General features: G+C 38.3%; 1 protein-coding gene across 6 annotated transcripts in view; it reads right to left on the bottom strand.

Annotated features, from left to right (window-relative positions):
- Positions 1-15,816, bottom strand: part of CFAP20DC (CFAP20 domain containing) — a 307,663-nt gene that overhangs the window by 70,859 nt on the left and 220,988 nt on the right. For all 6 annotated transcript variants that reach the window (XM_060203003.1, XM_060203000.1, XM_060203002.1 and 3 more), the window contains one exon: positions 12,258-12,319. In XM_060203003.1, the coding sequence (XP_060058986.1) occupies positions 12,258-12,319 (62 nt within the window). The remainder of the gene's footprint in view (positions 1-12,257; positions 12,320-15,816) is intronic.

Here is a 15,816-nt window from a genome sequence, read left to right as displayed (position 1 = left end):
TAGAGAATGGGAAAGTTATTGGGGAGGGGATGGGATATGGAAAGCTGGTGGTGGGAATTGTGTGGTGTTGTACCCCCCCATCCTATGATTTTGTTAATGTCTTCTTTCTTACATAAATAAATAAATTTTAAAAAAGATTAGATGTCCATAGGTGTGGAGACTCACTTCTGAGCTGTCAATTCTATTCCACTGGTCAGTGTGTCTATTCATGTTCCAGTACCAGGAAGTTTTGATGACAATGGCCCTATAATACAGTTTGAGATCTGGGGGTGTGATGCCTCTAGTTCTGATCTTTCTTCTCAAGATTGCTTTGGTAATTTAGGTCTTTTCTGTTTCCAGATAAACATTTGTAGCATTTGTTCTATTCTCCTAAAAAATGTGGTTGGGATCTTAATGGGAATAGCATTAAATTTGTATATGGCTCTGGGGAGTGTACTCATTTTGATGATATTAATTCTTCCAACCCACGAACATGGAATATCTTTCCATTTCTTTGTGTCTTTTTTCAATTTCCTTGAGTAGTGACTCATAATTTTCAGTATATAAGTCTTTCACTTCTTTGGTTAGGGTTATTCCTAGATATTTTATTGTTTTTGTTGCTATAATAAAAGGAATTGATTTCTGGATTTCAACTTCTTCAACCTTAGTGTTTGCATAGAGGAATGCCACTGACTTCTGAATGTTAATTTTGTAGCCTGACACCTTACTGTATTGCCTGGGGATTTCCAAAAGCTTGCTGCTGGAATCCTTAGGTTTTTCTATGTATACTATCATACATATCATATCATATCATCTACAAATAGGGAGAGTTTGACTTCTTCTCCTCCAATCTGTATGCCTTTAATTTCTTGCTTCTGCCTGATTGCTAAGGCAAGAATTTCCAACACTATGTTGAATAATAATGGTGATAGTGGGCAGCCCTGTCTAGGACCTGATCTGAGGGGAAATGCTTCCAGTTTTCACCATTGCGTATGATGTTGGCTGTAGGTTTGTTGTATATAGACTTCACTATCATCAGGAATTTCCCATCTATTCCCTTTTTTTGTAGTGTTTTGACCATAAAGGGATGTTGTATTTTGTCAAATGCTTTCTCTGCATCTATTGATATGACCTTGTGGTTTTTGGTCTTGCTTTTGTTGATTTGGTGGATCACGTGGATTGATTTACGTATATTAAACCAACCTTGCATCTCTGGGATAAACCCCACTTGGTCATTAACAATCTTTTTAATATACTTCTGTATCAGGTTGGCTAGAATTTTGTTCAATATTTGAGCATCTATGTTTATCAGAGATACTGGTCTGTAGTTTTCTTTTTTGGTTGTGTCCCTGTCTGCTTTTGGTATCAGAGTGATGTTGGCTTCATAGAAGCTGGAAGGGAGTATTCCAGTGTCTTCAATCTTCTGGAAAACTTTTAAAAGTAGAAGTATTAGTTCTTCTTTGAAGGTTTTGTAGAATTCATTTGTAAATCCATCTGGTCCAGAACTTTTATTCTTAGGAAGGTTTTTGATAACTGTTTCAATTTTTTTGGCTGTGATGGGCTTGTTCACATTATCTAGTTCCTCTTTACTTAGTTTTGGAAGTTTATAGGTATGTAGGAAATCGTCCATTTCTTCCAGGTTCTCTAGCTTGTTGGTGTATCGTCATTCATAGAAGCCTCCCAGGATACGTTGTATTTATTATTTTCTTTAATTTCTTTTTTGGGGAATTAATGTTTTACATTTGACAGTAAATACAATAGTTTGTACATGCATAACATTTGCCAGTTTTCCATATAACAATACAACCCCCACTAGGTCCTTTATCATCCTTTCTGGAACTGTATTCTGCCCCTCCCCCAAATCCCAGAGTCTTTTACTTTGGTGCAATATGCCAATTCCAGTTCAGGTTCTACTTGTGTTTTCTCTTCTGATCTTGTTTTTCAGATATGTTGAATTTCTGTGGCATCTGTTGTGATATCTCCTCTTTTGTTTACGATTCAATTTATTTAGGTCTTCTCTCTTTTTTGTTTTGTGTGTCTGGGTAAGGGTTTGTTGATTTTGTTCACTCTTTTGAAGAACCAACAAGGTATGAATATATCTTGCCATTCTCTTCTGGCCTGTAGTGTTTGTGTGGAGAAGTCTGCTGCTAATCTTTTGGGTTTTCCTCTGTGACTCTTTCCCTCCCTCCATTTTTTCCTTTGGTAAGCCAATAATGCACATATTATTTCTTTTGAAGTCATCCCATAGGTCTCTGTTGTTGTTTTCAGTATCTCTTAATCTCTTTTTTGAGATCTCTTACTTCTTTTTTAGTTGTCTCTAATTCATCCTCGATCTTGCTAATTCTGTCTTCAGCCTCATTTATTCTATTCTCTCTCCCTTCTACTATTTTCTTTACTTAATCTATTTTGTTTCCTTTTTTTCTCTTGCAGCCTTCAGGATCCTTTCTTTATCCTTATTCCTTTACATTCTAAATAGGTTGTGTCTTGGTGTCTTTAAGTCTGTGTTAATTCTGTTTGGGACCCTCTGGGTCTTGAACCTTTATGTCTTCGATGTTGTCTAGGCTAGAGAAGTTCTCAGCTATTATGTCCTGAAGAATGCTTTCTTCCCCTCCCTCCCTTTTTTCCTCTGGTAAGCCAATAATGCACATATTATTTCTTTTGAAGTCATCCCATAGGTCTCTGTTGTTTTCAGTATCTCTTAATCTCCTTGAGATCTCTTACTTCTTTTTTTAGTTGTCTCTTATTCATCCTCAATCTTGCTAATTCTGTCTTCAGCTTCATTTATTCTATTCTCTCTCCCCTCTACTGTTTCCTTTAATCTATTTTGTTACCTTGTTCTAATACTGTTTTAGCTTTTTCAGCTAGTTGTGTTCTTAGCTCAACTATTTCAGCTTTCAGCTCTCTAATAACCTTGAGATAATTAGTGCTTTCTTCCAGAGTCTCATTTGTTGTTCCTGCATTTCTGATGACAGTTCTTTCAAACTCTTTACTCACTCCAGTGATTATTTCCTTAACAAGCATTTGGATGTTAACCTCACTATTTTGTGGTTCAACTTTTGGGGAGCTTTTAGCTAGACTCTTGTCCTGGTTAATTTTTCCAATATTTCTTGGTGGTTTAACCATTTTATATATTATGTTATGAGGTCTCTCAGTACTTTTCAAATTACTGATCACTCTTGCCTGGATTGACTTGTATCCAAGTAAGGTACTTAAAGAGTTCACAGCTGTGGAAGTTAACAGTTGTTTTAATATTATTTCAATCCCTGAGTTGGAGCACAGAGGCTGTTAAAAGCCTCTTTTATTCTTTTTCTCCCCGAAGGATATGAGAGCCTGAGGGCTTTTAAACTATAATTAGACTTCTTAGCTTAATCACTCCTGACCAAGAGATAAAGCATGGAGGGGGAGAGATAGCACAATGATTATGCAAAGAGACTCTCACACCCCAAGGGTCCAAAGCTCCAGGCTCAATTCAGCTTCTCTGCCAAGTTGGGCAGCACTACTGGGCCTTGTGAGTTTCTAAACAAGTCCTGTTTATAGTCTGTAGGTTGTGAGGCAATTATTTACCATGTTCTTGTCAGGACAGCAATGTGGAAAGGCTTCCACTATACAGCCCCACTGCTAGGCCACTGAGATGCAGCTCTTCTCCTGAGTTTCCTTGTCAGTTCTCTGTTCCCAGATGTCAGCACAAGGCCTCCCCCTTCTGCTCCAGATTCTGAGGGCAGTAGCAATGGAGACTCACAGTTGCATTTGGTGAGTCTTAGGGGAGTCCTCTCCTCCCTTCAGCAGTCTTTTTGTTGGTAAAGCAGACTGGAGGCGATGCCTCAACTGGCAAACTGCTGGACTGTTACCAGCTGCTGAATCTCTCCTCAGGCTCCTCCCTGTCCATGAGCCACAGGTGTTTGCACTCACCGGTGGTTTGGTGGGTTCCTGAAGTCGTTCTAGTCCTACCTTGTTGAGGTCCCAGGTGGTCTCCTTTGGTATTCCTCAGGTGGTGCATTTCTTAACAAAATCTAGATATAGACCAGGGCCCATGAGATAGGACATATGGACATGTATCCATAAGTTCGGGAAAAATATATACCTTAAAGCAAAAGTGCATAATAATTTGTAGTGAGTGAATAAATGAAGCAGAAGGTACTAAAAAGATACCTTAAATTACCCAATGAAACAGTTTATACTTAGATCTAGATATCCTTGTCAGCTACTTCCTATTACATGTCCCTCAATCACTCCAAAGCTAACCCTGTCAAAGTAAGAACTGCAAGGCAATTTCAACCATGTTAAACTGTAGCAGCTCCTTGTTTGAACATCAGGGTAAGCTGCTCTGTGCCACATCACAAACTGAATGGTGACACAGTGACTCTATGGGTAGAAGTGGCTGTGGCCACTTCATTATAATTAGAGCTATAATGTTTTTGCTGTTTTATTAGGATAATAATGATTTACAAGATAGTTGTTGCCTCACAACTAAATAATTTCCAGTAAGAACATTAAGAGAGTACACATTTAATTTCAGAAAATGATCTCTAAATGTTTAAAATGATCAATCCCAGCATGGTCCCAACTACTGAGTAGCCATTTTCCTTTCTTTGATGGTATAGGAAACAGAGAAAGGGGGGGGGGGGGAAGACACACACACACACACACACAGACACACACAGACACACACACACACACACACACACACACACACACACACACACACACACACCTTCAGCAATGCTCTACTGCTCATGAAGCTTCCATCCTGCAAGTTGGAATTGGGGCTTGAACCTGGGTCCTTGTGCATGGTGGTGTGTATGCTCTACTGGGAGGGCCACCACCAGGCATCTCAACACATATTTCTTGAGGGAGTTCTTTATACATGGAACTATAGTGCTTGGGATGTAGTGATCAGAAGATAAAGTTTCCACACTTATGCAGATTATATTCCAGCATAACTGGAGGTGTGTGTCTGTGTACATGCATGTAGAAGCTAACCAATCAGGGAAGTAAGGAAATATCAAGGTAGTGAGGAGAAATACAACCAAACCCAGAAAGATAATGTGACAAGGTGAGGTGGGCCTATTTTAGACTGGATGATAAGAAAGGTTCTCTTGGGATGAAAGATAGCCCACCTAGATAGTGTACCTGCTTTGCCAGGAGTATGGCCTAGGGTGAAGTCTGGCCTCATGCACTTTTCCTACTGAAAAAGTCAAGTTGGAGAGTTAAAGAGGACTTGCTATGTCCTATCTATGGTGAGTGACTCCTAGCAGAGGGATCATCTCATGCAAAGCTTTTAAGCTAAAACCAAATCTGGAGTGTTTGAAGAAGACACCACGGTGTTTGATACATAATGAACAAGGGACACAGTGTATGAAACATGACCTGAAAGGTGAGCATTTAGGGTAAGATGCACATAGGGTGCCTTGGTCCAGTAGGGGTATAACTACACCATGTAGCTGTTTTGTGGAGAACTGTCTGCTGAGGCCAAAAGTAACTTTCCAAGAGGAAGCAAGTGAGAATGGTTGCCTAGTACTGGTGAGAGGTGATGGCAATTTGGACAAGGAGTACAGAAGTCACAAGAGACAATGGCTGGATTTGGTACTCAGGATTGAACCCAGGGCATCATGTTTGCATGATACCACAGAGTGGATGCTGGCTATCTCCCCATCACACTTATTTCTTTGAGAAAGAGGGAGGGGGGCAGAAAAGGAGAAGGAAATGGAGAGAGAGAGAGACAGACAGAGAATAGCACTTCTATATCATTCCTGTCCTCCCCCTTGTATGTTCCATTGTGTTCCCATCTAGTGTTGGGGCTTGAACCCAGTGCCATATATATAGAAGGCTGTAAGATCTACCAGGTAACATATCTCCTGGCTGCTGATAGTGGTATTCTCTGAAGTCAAGAAGACTGAAGACATGTATAGGGGAAGAGAAAACCAACTTAATGTTTTGAGTGTTAGGATTCAAAATACACATTAGTGACTCAAGGGCTATCTGTCAAGTTGGCAGCTTGGTTAAAAGAATTTGGAACTTAGGAGAGGATCAGGACTGAAAAATCTATCTGTGAGAGTCATTGCAGTATAGAATGCATTGAAAATTATCATGAAATAGCTTATATAAATTATATAGAGAGAGACTATATTATGTATTGAATCTTAGGACTATTGTAGTGAGTGCTGATATCTGTTGATCTCTAGGTTGTCAGCATAGAAACCACATGGGAATTAGATTCAGGCTCTGTTCAACAAGAACCCTGCAGGAAAGCACAATATTCACCCGATTGTAAAACAAACAAAAAACCAAACCAACACATAAACAAACATTATCAGATGGGGAATTGAAATTTAAAACTGGTTTATGTTTGAGATGAAGACTGTTGCTTCCCCCCTGGCATCTGGGCACAGCTCAGTTGAGACACTGACATGGCTCCCAAGCCAGGAATGTATTTATGCACATCGTGGGGAGGTAGAGACAACACTTTTTCCTGTAGCTCAGGACTGCAGTCAAGGAGCATGACCCTGGCCTTGGGCTCATACTATAGAGAATCACTTTTAAACAAGAAAATTCTGGATCTGTGAGGACAGGTTACTAGATAAGAGGCATTTTGATAACTTTCTACTATCCACAGTTAATGCTACCAAAAGAAACTATGGGGGGGGGGAAGGGATGCTGTTGGGATAAACACAAAGGTATCAAGGTTTATTGTGAAAATATATGTGATTCTAGAGAAATTGTCTAGTTGGTCAGGAAATTTGCTATGGTGTTTTGTTCTGAAGGACGTAGATTTCTCAAAAGTCTGAGTTGGTTGTTTGAAATGATCCAAATGGAATCATTTGAAGAGGAAGATAGCATTGATGTTCTTAATTAATTAGCTAATTAATTAATACATCTTTCCTCCCTTTTGTGTGAGAGGGAAGAAACACTGAAGCAATTGAGAAGCCCATCAGATTAAGTTCTGACAATTAGAGAAAGAAGAAAAATGAAGCCACTGTGATCAGTCCAGAGTGGAGCTTGTAGGTCACAATGACAGGCCAGCCTGCCTCAGTCAGGCGGGCTGAGCCAGCATGAACCACGGTCAGCAGTTATTAATCACTTGTCAAAGTCTGCAGGGCGTTATCAGATAATAATGGTTATAAGCATGTTTATATCACACAAACATGTGGCAAACCTGCCAATGATTCAAGCCCTAACACGACCTGCAGTGACATTTCAGAGAGCTACAGATAAGTGATAAATCATAAGGAAGACACTTGAGAAAACCCTGCCATTTATTCTTGTTTGAGAGTTCAAGAACTTTTTCCTATATTGCTTATTTCCCAAAAACAGTTAGAACCTTACAGAGCTTTTGACTACATTTCCTCTTCCCTTTAATTTTCCAGTGAGTTACAAAAAGCGCGAGGATAATGATTTAATGGCTGACTTTAACCTCATGAATAGACATCCAGAACACAATCGCAGCTTATTTTACAAAACCCATTGCCGAGCAAAAATATATTGAGCTCTTCTAAAGCATCTACATGAACACACAGATGTGCCTAAGGGGCAGCTGTAACCCCCACAGACCAATAGATGGCATTTGAAAATAAATGGCTCACGGCTGCGAGCAGCATCCATTTTGCCCCGTTTGGCAGCATGTAAACTTACATGCTAGGGAAACATTTCTCAACATGAATGAACTGTGAAATTGTTTCCTCCTACCCAACACTCCTCTAAATTGTATTAGATTATGTTAGCCACTTTTGCACCTTGTCACAAGGCTGTCAGTGTCTTCAGAGGCAGTGTGAGTGAACACTGGAAAGCAAAGGCCTCAGCATTGAAGACACAGCTGAAATATCAGTTAGCATGTTTGGCATAAACAACAGAAAATATCACACGAGGATAGCAAGAGGAAGGGGTTATGGTGCAAAGCTAGACATGCAAAGAAATATGATGAGGTAAATTGTGCATATTTCAATTCCTAGATGGTTAACCTCTCAGAAAATGATTGCTATTGTATCCTACCTCCATCCAAAGTCAAGCTGTGCCCTATGGATGGAAATGAATTCTTTTATTTGGAAGAGAGCAACACATAAATATATTCATTATTTTGGGTTATTTCTATTCTATAATTAACACTTCAAAACCCAAATTTGACTGCTTCATGGACCACATTCTATTTCTGACTGTAATCTTAAACACAGGTAAGTTCATAATGTTGCAGAAATAAAAATCTTCAGGATCAAGTGACTATTAATATTTGCTGCTCTGGCATATCAGTGGAGTGAGTTAATTCTAACTGTGCATGTGTATGGGTATGAATAGATACACAATTAAAAAAAAAACTCAGTTCTTAGGTCTCTGGAGTAGTTGTGATTATTTCACTGAAGTTGATATGGCCATTTCACTTGCCAAAGGGAACTATCACACTCTCATCTCAATGCTCCCACATGTGTCCCCACCTCCATCATGCTTGGATTACTCTGAGATTGGCCACAATGAGTCCAGGAAACCAAGTGTTTCCCAGCTTCTCATGTATTGCTAATAGTCTCTATACACTGAACTTTAAATCATTATCTTTATTATTTTTTTCCTACCCACACCTAAAGCTATCAAGAGAAATGATAAAAATTGATGCTTTCAGTTTAAACACAAAAAATAAGATTTCATGCAAAAACACCCAACAGAAAACAACAGCCAGCAGAATAACTAACTCACTTGGATAGCAGAATAACTAGCTGTTCTGCCATGTATATTACCCAGGTCTGAGCCTGGCCCCCATTGTACTGATGGAAGTTTCAGTGTAGTGGTATCTTCCATTCCTCTTTCTGCCTCTCTGTCTCTGAAAAAGTGGTAAAACCCTGGTGATGACCCTCTCCAAATTATTTTTATTTTTTTTACACTTGCTTTCTATGGTAGGACAGAGAGAAATTGACAGGGGGAGGGGAGATAAAGAGAGAGAAAGAGGAACTTGCAGCACTGCTTCACTGCTTGTAAAGCCTTGAGCCTTGGTACTTGCTCATGATAAGATGTGCACTCCACCAGGTGTGCCAACACCCAGCTCATCCAAAATTATTTTTATTGACAAAGTATTTTATAAGACTGTTGCGGTCTTAGGGATACAATTTTTATATTTCCCGAAAATGTGTTATATATGTTAAAATTTTAATTTGGGATTTAGGTTAGATTGTTTAAGAGGGAAGACTTACTTATTTGTTTTAAATAATATCTCTTTATTTACTTTTTATAATCTTTTAAAATGTTTTTTTTAATTTATTTTATTAGACAAAGAGAAACTGAGAAGGCAGAGGGAGATAGAGAGGAAAAGAGGCACAGAGAGATACTGGCAGACCTGTTTCACCCCTTGTGGAAGCTTTTCCCTTGCAGATGGGGACCAGAGGCTTGAATCTGGGTCCTTGTGCACTGTAATGTGTTTGCTTAATCAGGTGTGCCACCATCTGGTCCCTAAAATAATTTTTTAAAATGAAATAAGGAGTAGGTAGATTTCTTAGGAAATTAAGGTTTAAGATAGGCTTTGAATAATATCGTGATTTTCACTTAAAACAAATTTACTTCATGATTGAGAGTGAGATCAGAGCAGTGCTCTGGCATATGAGGTATTGGGGATAAAACCTGAGTCCTCAGGCTTGCAAGTCCTGGGTCCATAAGGGCAGGTTTTAAAGAGTTATATTTTCAGAACTCAGATAGTTTGCACATTTATTATCAGCTTCTTTTAATCTTAAAGTTTAATTTTAAATATCTATATTTTATAATCTAAAGCATGGGGCTCTATTTGTAAAACAAAATAAACACAAATTTTAAAAAAGGAGCACAGATTTTGATTTTAAGTTAAATTAATGTGTATTACAATTGAATTTATCCCATTTTTATATGATAATAATCCATGCTGACTTTGTAATTTTATCATCTTCTTTATTTATAACTCAATAATGCTTTTCTGCCAGTTCTCCAAGTTGCTGGATTTATGAGGCAAGGGACAAATCATTGCCCTGCAGGTTTTCTGAATAGCTACACAATAATTTTCTAAGTAACTGGTGAGTAATCTGCTGATAAATGGGATTGACAGAATTCTACTTTTTGCTTTACAATTTTTCTTTTTAAAGTTTACCCTGTAAAATGTAAATGAATTTTCCCTAAATGAATGATCATGAAATTGGTTAAATAAAATATGCTGTCCATAGGTGAATTATCTTCTATTTTTTGGAGCTGAAGTTTAAAAGGAACATTTAAAGTCACAGACTAAAGGAGTTTGGGGGATAGTTCACCTGGTAGGGCAAGTGCCATGATATCCATGTGGCACCTGCCATGTAAGATGCTGTGGGAATGGTGGAAGTTCCAGTGTTCTGAAGTCTCCTCTATCTGCCTGTTTCTCAAATGAACAAATTGCTTAGAGTGGTAAAACTGAAGATGTGTATGGTCCAGGCCTTATGAAACGAACCAAACTAAACCAAACTAAACTAGAAATAGTCACATTCTACCACAACTAAATATTAATTGACTAATACAGTATAATGTAAAATATGATTTCTTTATATATATTTATTACTGATTTACAAGACTACAAGATAAAAGGGGTCTAACTCCACACCACTCCTACCACCAAAGTTATGTCCTCAACCCTCTCCAATGATAACCACCATCATAGTTCTCCCAATGTCATAGATATGGATTAACCAACAAAAATCATAAACTGGAAATGACCTCAGAGCACATGTAACTAAAATCCTATCACCACATGAGGGTGTTTGTACTATCAGATGAGAGCAGGGCAGGCTGAGATTTTGTCTGAGCTCACATACTAGGCCAGCAGCAGAATCAGGATGAGAACTAGATTCCCTTTCTCCTTTCAGTGAAGCAAGAGATCCCTCTTTCTAACATTTATGAGCAGTTTCATTTGTTCAGACTTTGTTATAATTTGGTTTTCTAGATACTTTAAAATTTTACTCAAGTACAGATAAAAAGAGCATGTTAGGGAGTTGGGCGGTAGCGCAGCGGGTTAAGCACACATGGCATAAAGCGCAAGGACTGGAGTAAAAGGACTGGAGTTCAAGCCCTGGTTCCCCACCTGAAAGAAAGTCGCTTCACAGGTGGTGAAGCAGGTCTGCAGGTATCTCTCTTTCTCTCCCCCTCTGTCTTCCCCTCCTCTCTCCATTTCTCTCTGTCCTATTCAACATCGACAACATCAACAACAACAATAAAAAAAAGGGCAACAAAAGAGAAAATAAAAAAAAATTTAAAAAGAGCATGTTAGTCAAATTGAGATGAACTAAAGTTTGCAAGAGACATAGTCCTGAATCAGGAGGTAACTGATTTTAAGAATGTGAAAACACCTTTTTATACAGATGGTCTCAGTTTTGAATTCCTTATTGTATCCACCATTGAGCCTTGGACAACAAAGGTTTGGACTCTGATGCTCCACTTACACGCAGATTCCCCACTACACAGGGGCAGGTGCTCCTGTCCCTCAAATGACAGGAAATACAATTAGCTGTATTTCTGATTGCAATAATTGTCTCATCCAGGTAACATGAAGAAATGGTCAGGTCAAGTGTACTGGCCACACATACTTAGAAAAGATGCTAAAGATCTGCACTATTTCACAATTATTACTAGAAATCTATAAACCCATCCAGGTGGTCCCCTAACAGCTAGCTGTTCACATGAGTCTCCTCAGTGCTGACTGGACCAAAAGTGGACACTTGGTCCCAACTAACCCAATCTCATCCTCTCTCCTGAAAAATATGAATGAAGTTCTGAGGAAGCCTGCTAGTCTTGGCATTCCCTCTGAACTGTAATACTTAAACTCAAGAGGGGTCAGGTTGCCTTATACGACTGGAAAGCTCCCTTCATAATTAAAAAGCAATGGATTATATAAAAAAGACCTATGCCTAAGAGGTCCTAAACATCTTATTAAGGTGAAATAGCTATACAAAGTGAGTAACAATGAACAAATGGGTAATTAAAGACAGCTTGTTATGTGCTAGGAACTGTACTAAAGCTTTTCTACATGTAGTTCACTGATGCACAAAGTACTAGGTGGTGATAATTATGCTTGAATGACTGTGGTCTAAATGACTGCTAGAGCCCCATAGCTAGTAAAAGGTGGAGATAATGTTTTAACATAGGTAAACTGTTGATAGTTTGCATAAGAATATCAGACTGAACTGAAGACTTCTAAAGAGAAGAAATGTGGAAGTTCTTTGGAAGTTTTGGCAGTTTCCTGGAACCAAGAGATATGGAGAATCTCCCAGCTATTCTTGCTGAACAAGATTAGTTAGATTATTAATGATTCTTACCGGGGGTTAGAAGGAGAAGGTGGATTCATTTCTTTCTGATAGTGACGGCCCTGGTTGACAGGCTGCAAGAGACAAAACATGCATTAGGTGCTAATCTGCATCATGCACATACAGATGCTTGCACACGTCTCCCATTACTACCTTTTCTCTCCCACAAAAGCTATCTGCAAGAAGGGGCTGGGCGTATTTTACAGAAGACTCAAAGATTATTTAGGTGATCCAGCAAATAACAGTGATAGAAATGAGAAGACAGGTTAATTTAGTGGGTGGCCACTGGACTAGATAGCTTCTATGATGTAACTAAAGTTAATGATGAACTTCTCTTTGTGGAATTTTTATGCTGTTGACACTAGTTGATATTTCTAGATACCACAAAAATAAAATAAAGTGAGATGTATCTTGGGACTAATGTTGCTTAGCAATCAGCATTAACTCTGAGATGTATAGATATCAACTGTACCTTGTGTTTTAGTGTTAAGAAATCTGCAAGGGTAACTTCTATTATTCTCTACTGGAATTACACATGTAAACCTTAGGTCAAGGGGACTATCTTGCTTAAGTGTATAATAAAACTTCAAAGGCCCTGTGGCTATACTAGTTTTTTTTTTTTCCCCCTCTCTCTTTTCCCCGAGTCTGAAATAACTAAAATATGCCTACTAGCTACTTACAAAATGGAGAGTCCCCACCCCCCAACTCTTCATCTGCACTACTCCAGCCTTTAAGTTCATGATTAGTCAACAACTTGTTTGGCTTTATATGTTAACTCTCTTTTCAGCCACCAGGTTCCAGATGTTAGCATAATGCCAACCAGACTTCCCTGGACAGGTAACCCCACCAATGTGTCCTGGAGCCCTGTTTCCCCAGAGCCCCACACCACTAAGGAAAGAGAGAGACAGGATGGGAGTATGGATTGATCTGTCAACACCCATGTTCAGTGGGGAAGCAATTACAGAAGCCAGACCTTCCACCTTCTCATCCCACAATGACCTTGGGTCCATACTCCCAGAAGGTTAAAGAATAGGAAAGCTATCAAGGGAGGGAATTGGATATGGAGTTCTGGTGGTGAGAATTGTGTGGAGTTGTACCCCTCTTATCCTATGGTTTTGTTAGTGTTTCCTTTTCATAAATAAAATAAAATAAAAAAATAAATAAAACTTCAAGCATTAGTCAAGCAACTTAAAAAAATTGATGCCCAAACCTAAAAACACATACAACCTCAAGTTTACCTTCCACACAAAACCTTTCAAGTGATTATTTCAAGACACAGCTAAGCAATGCTGTTTCATGTAGCCTTAAATACTTGCCTGCAACAGTTGTTGGTCTTCTCCTTTGTTCTATGAGGAGAAAATTCCATTGTATTTGATAGAAATTCTCTTCCCTAACATCAGCTCAAAGTATTTTTTTTATGTTCTTAACAACCATGCATTTCAAATGTGAAAATAATTTTTACCATTTTCATATTATTACAAGTTGGAAACACACACATGTACACATTACAATGGGCTTATCCTCAGTTGTCCTTTGCTCAACGGGGTTGGGGGGTTGGTATTAAGGTTTTCTTGTGCATAATGTGGCCCCACGGTGCTGATCTCAACTGAGAAAAACTTCAGTAATAGTGTCTTCTCATACAAATGCATATTCCTTATTTTAATGAGACCTAAAATATTAATGGTGTGGGTGATGGGAATTCTTCAGAATAAACTGTCTTCCTCAATAAATAATCTCTTGGAAGTGTTCCTTTAATTTAAATCAAACACCCTGTCCGATAATCACAACTACTTAGCCTGCCTCTCTGTGGTGTATCATGAATTTAAATGAAGTAAGATACTTTGGTAATTGAACCAATATCAATGCATCACCGTTTCAGTAATAAGAAACAACAGCTGGGAGAACAGTGGAAGGAAAAACATGTCATAAGACATATTTGATCTCACTGGAGAAAGAAGACTTTCAGCAATTTGCAAGTGAAATTTGGTTCTATGGCTTAGACTTTATTACTTCACAGCAAAAAAAGAAATTAGCAAGCAAAAGCCTAACAGTTTCTTCTGACCAACTTATACCAGTGCAGAAACACTCCTGGAAATGCATTTATTGGTATTCATCTGATGTTTCAGGCATACGTAGGCCTCCAGAGAGCGAGTCTCTGCCTGTTTACTTTCAGAGGCATTTCTATAACTCCCTAGGTGTCACAATCCCTATATTCATTAAAATTTACATTTTCTTGATTTTGTCCCAGATCCCTTTATTTCAAGAGATTTAATCCATACTCTGGAGAGCAGAAATGGCTACAGAATCCTATTTGGTTGGTGATTCAGCTCTCAGGCTACACAGACTGGACCCTTCTTTCTGCCTTGGCTCATGTTTATTTAAAAACAGATCCAGTGGTGTCAGGAGTGAACACAAACACACAATTAAAAAATGCAGATTTGTAGTGCTTTATAACAACTTGAAAACAGAAAGACAACTAATGGAAACTTTCTGAAGTAGGAAGGATAACTGACATGAACAGATAGGAAGGCGAACAAAAAACTGAAAGTGTAATGAAACTAAGTCTGAATTTATCTGATTCCTTGAATTAATTTTGATCACTGAAAGGCAACTAACAAATCTTATTGAATACCCAACTTAAATGTTTATAAGTGTATCACAGTGGAGATTTCTGACTTCTAAGTGTAACTGCTACAAACTGATAGGACGATAAATGTATACTTTATAAATGTAGAAAAACATAACTTACAAATTATAAACTAAATGTAACTGCTACAGACTGCAACATATAAACTCCAACTGTTTTTGACTCAATTAGAGAAGAAAGTCTTAATTTAGAGTGTGTGCTACAATAAACAGGGGAACTCCAGTTCATTGACTCTACATGGCTCCCAAATTCACAATCAGACACAGAGAAGGGAAAGGATTATAACAATGATGTAGCTAAAATGTTTCATCACGTTATTTCAGTACTTGTAACTTTGCTTTGATTTTTTGGAAGAGCAAAGCCTTCACTTGAAGGAATTCTTTTTGTTTTTCTCAGCCCAAAGTGAAATGAACAAGAATGCACCTAATGGTTTCTAAAAGCTCTCTGCGAATACTGCAGTGGGGAAAGCATGATGGCTGTCTGCAGTCATATATTTCCATCCACAGATGGAAGTCTCTATGCTTCTACACATATGTGGCCGAAAACTTGCTCTACTATTGATGTTTCTAGATAGTTAGCATCCTGTGAAACATCAGTCAAAGTAACTTTTTTTTTCTTCTGGAATTCAGCCACATTTATGAAATATTAAAAAGAGTCAGAGAATAGCAGTCAATATCTACAAATCACTATGACAATAATAACAGCAGAGACTGATATTTCTTGAACATTTATTCTGTGTTAAGTCCTTTACAGAGAATATCTCATTTGAATCTCACAGAAATTCTATAAATAGATCACTGAACAACTCCATCTAAAAGAAGGGGAAATTCAGACATTGGGTATTAACAAAGTCAGCCAGGAAATTGTGGGCCAGAATTTGAATGCAGAGAATCTGATTACAGAGGCTATCCTTGTAATCACCAG

This window comes from Erinaceus europaeus, chromosome 12 (assembly GCF_950295315.1).
Source record: "Erinaceus europaeus chromosome 12, mEriEur2.1, whole genome shotgun sequence".
In the NCBI taxonomy this organism is placed as follows: domain Eukaryota; kingdom Metazoa; phylum Chordata; class Mammalia; order Eulipotyphla; family Erinaceidae; genus Erinaceus; species Erinaceus europaeus.
The sequence above is the reverse complement of the archived record's forward strand: the minus strand, read 5'-3'. Positions and strand labels throughout refer to the sequence as shown.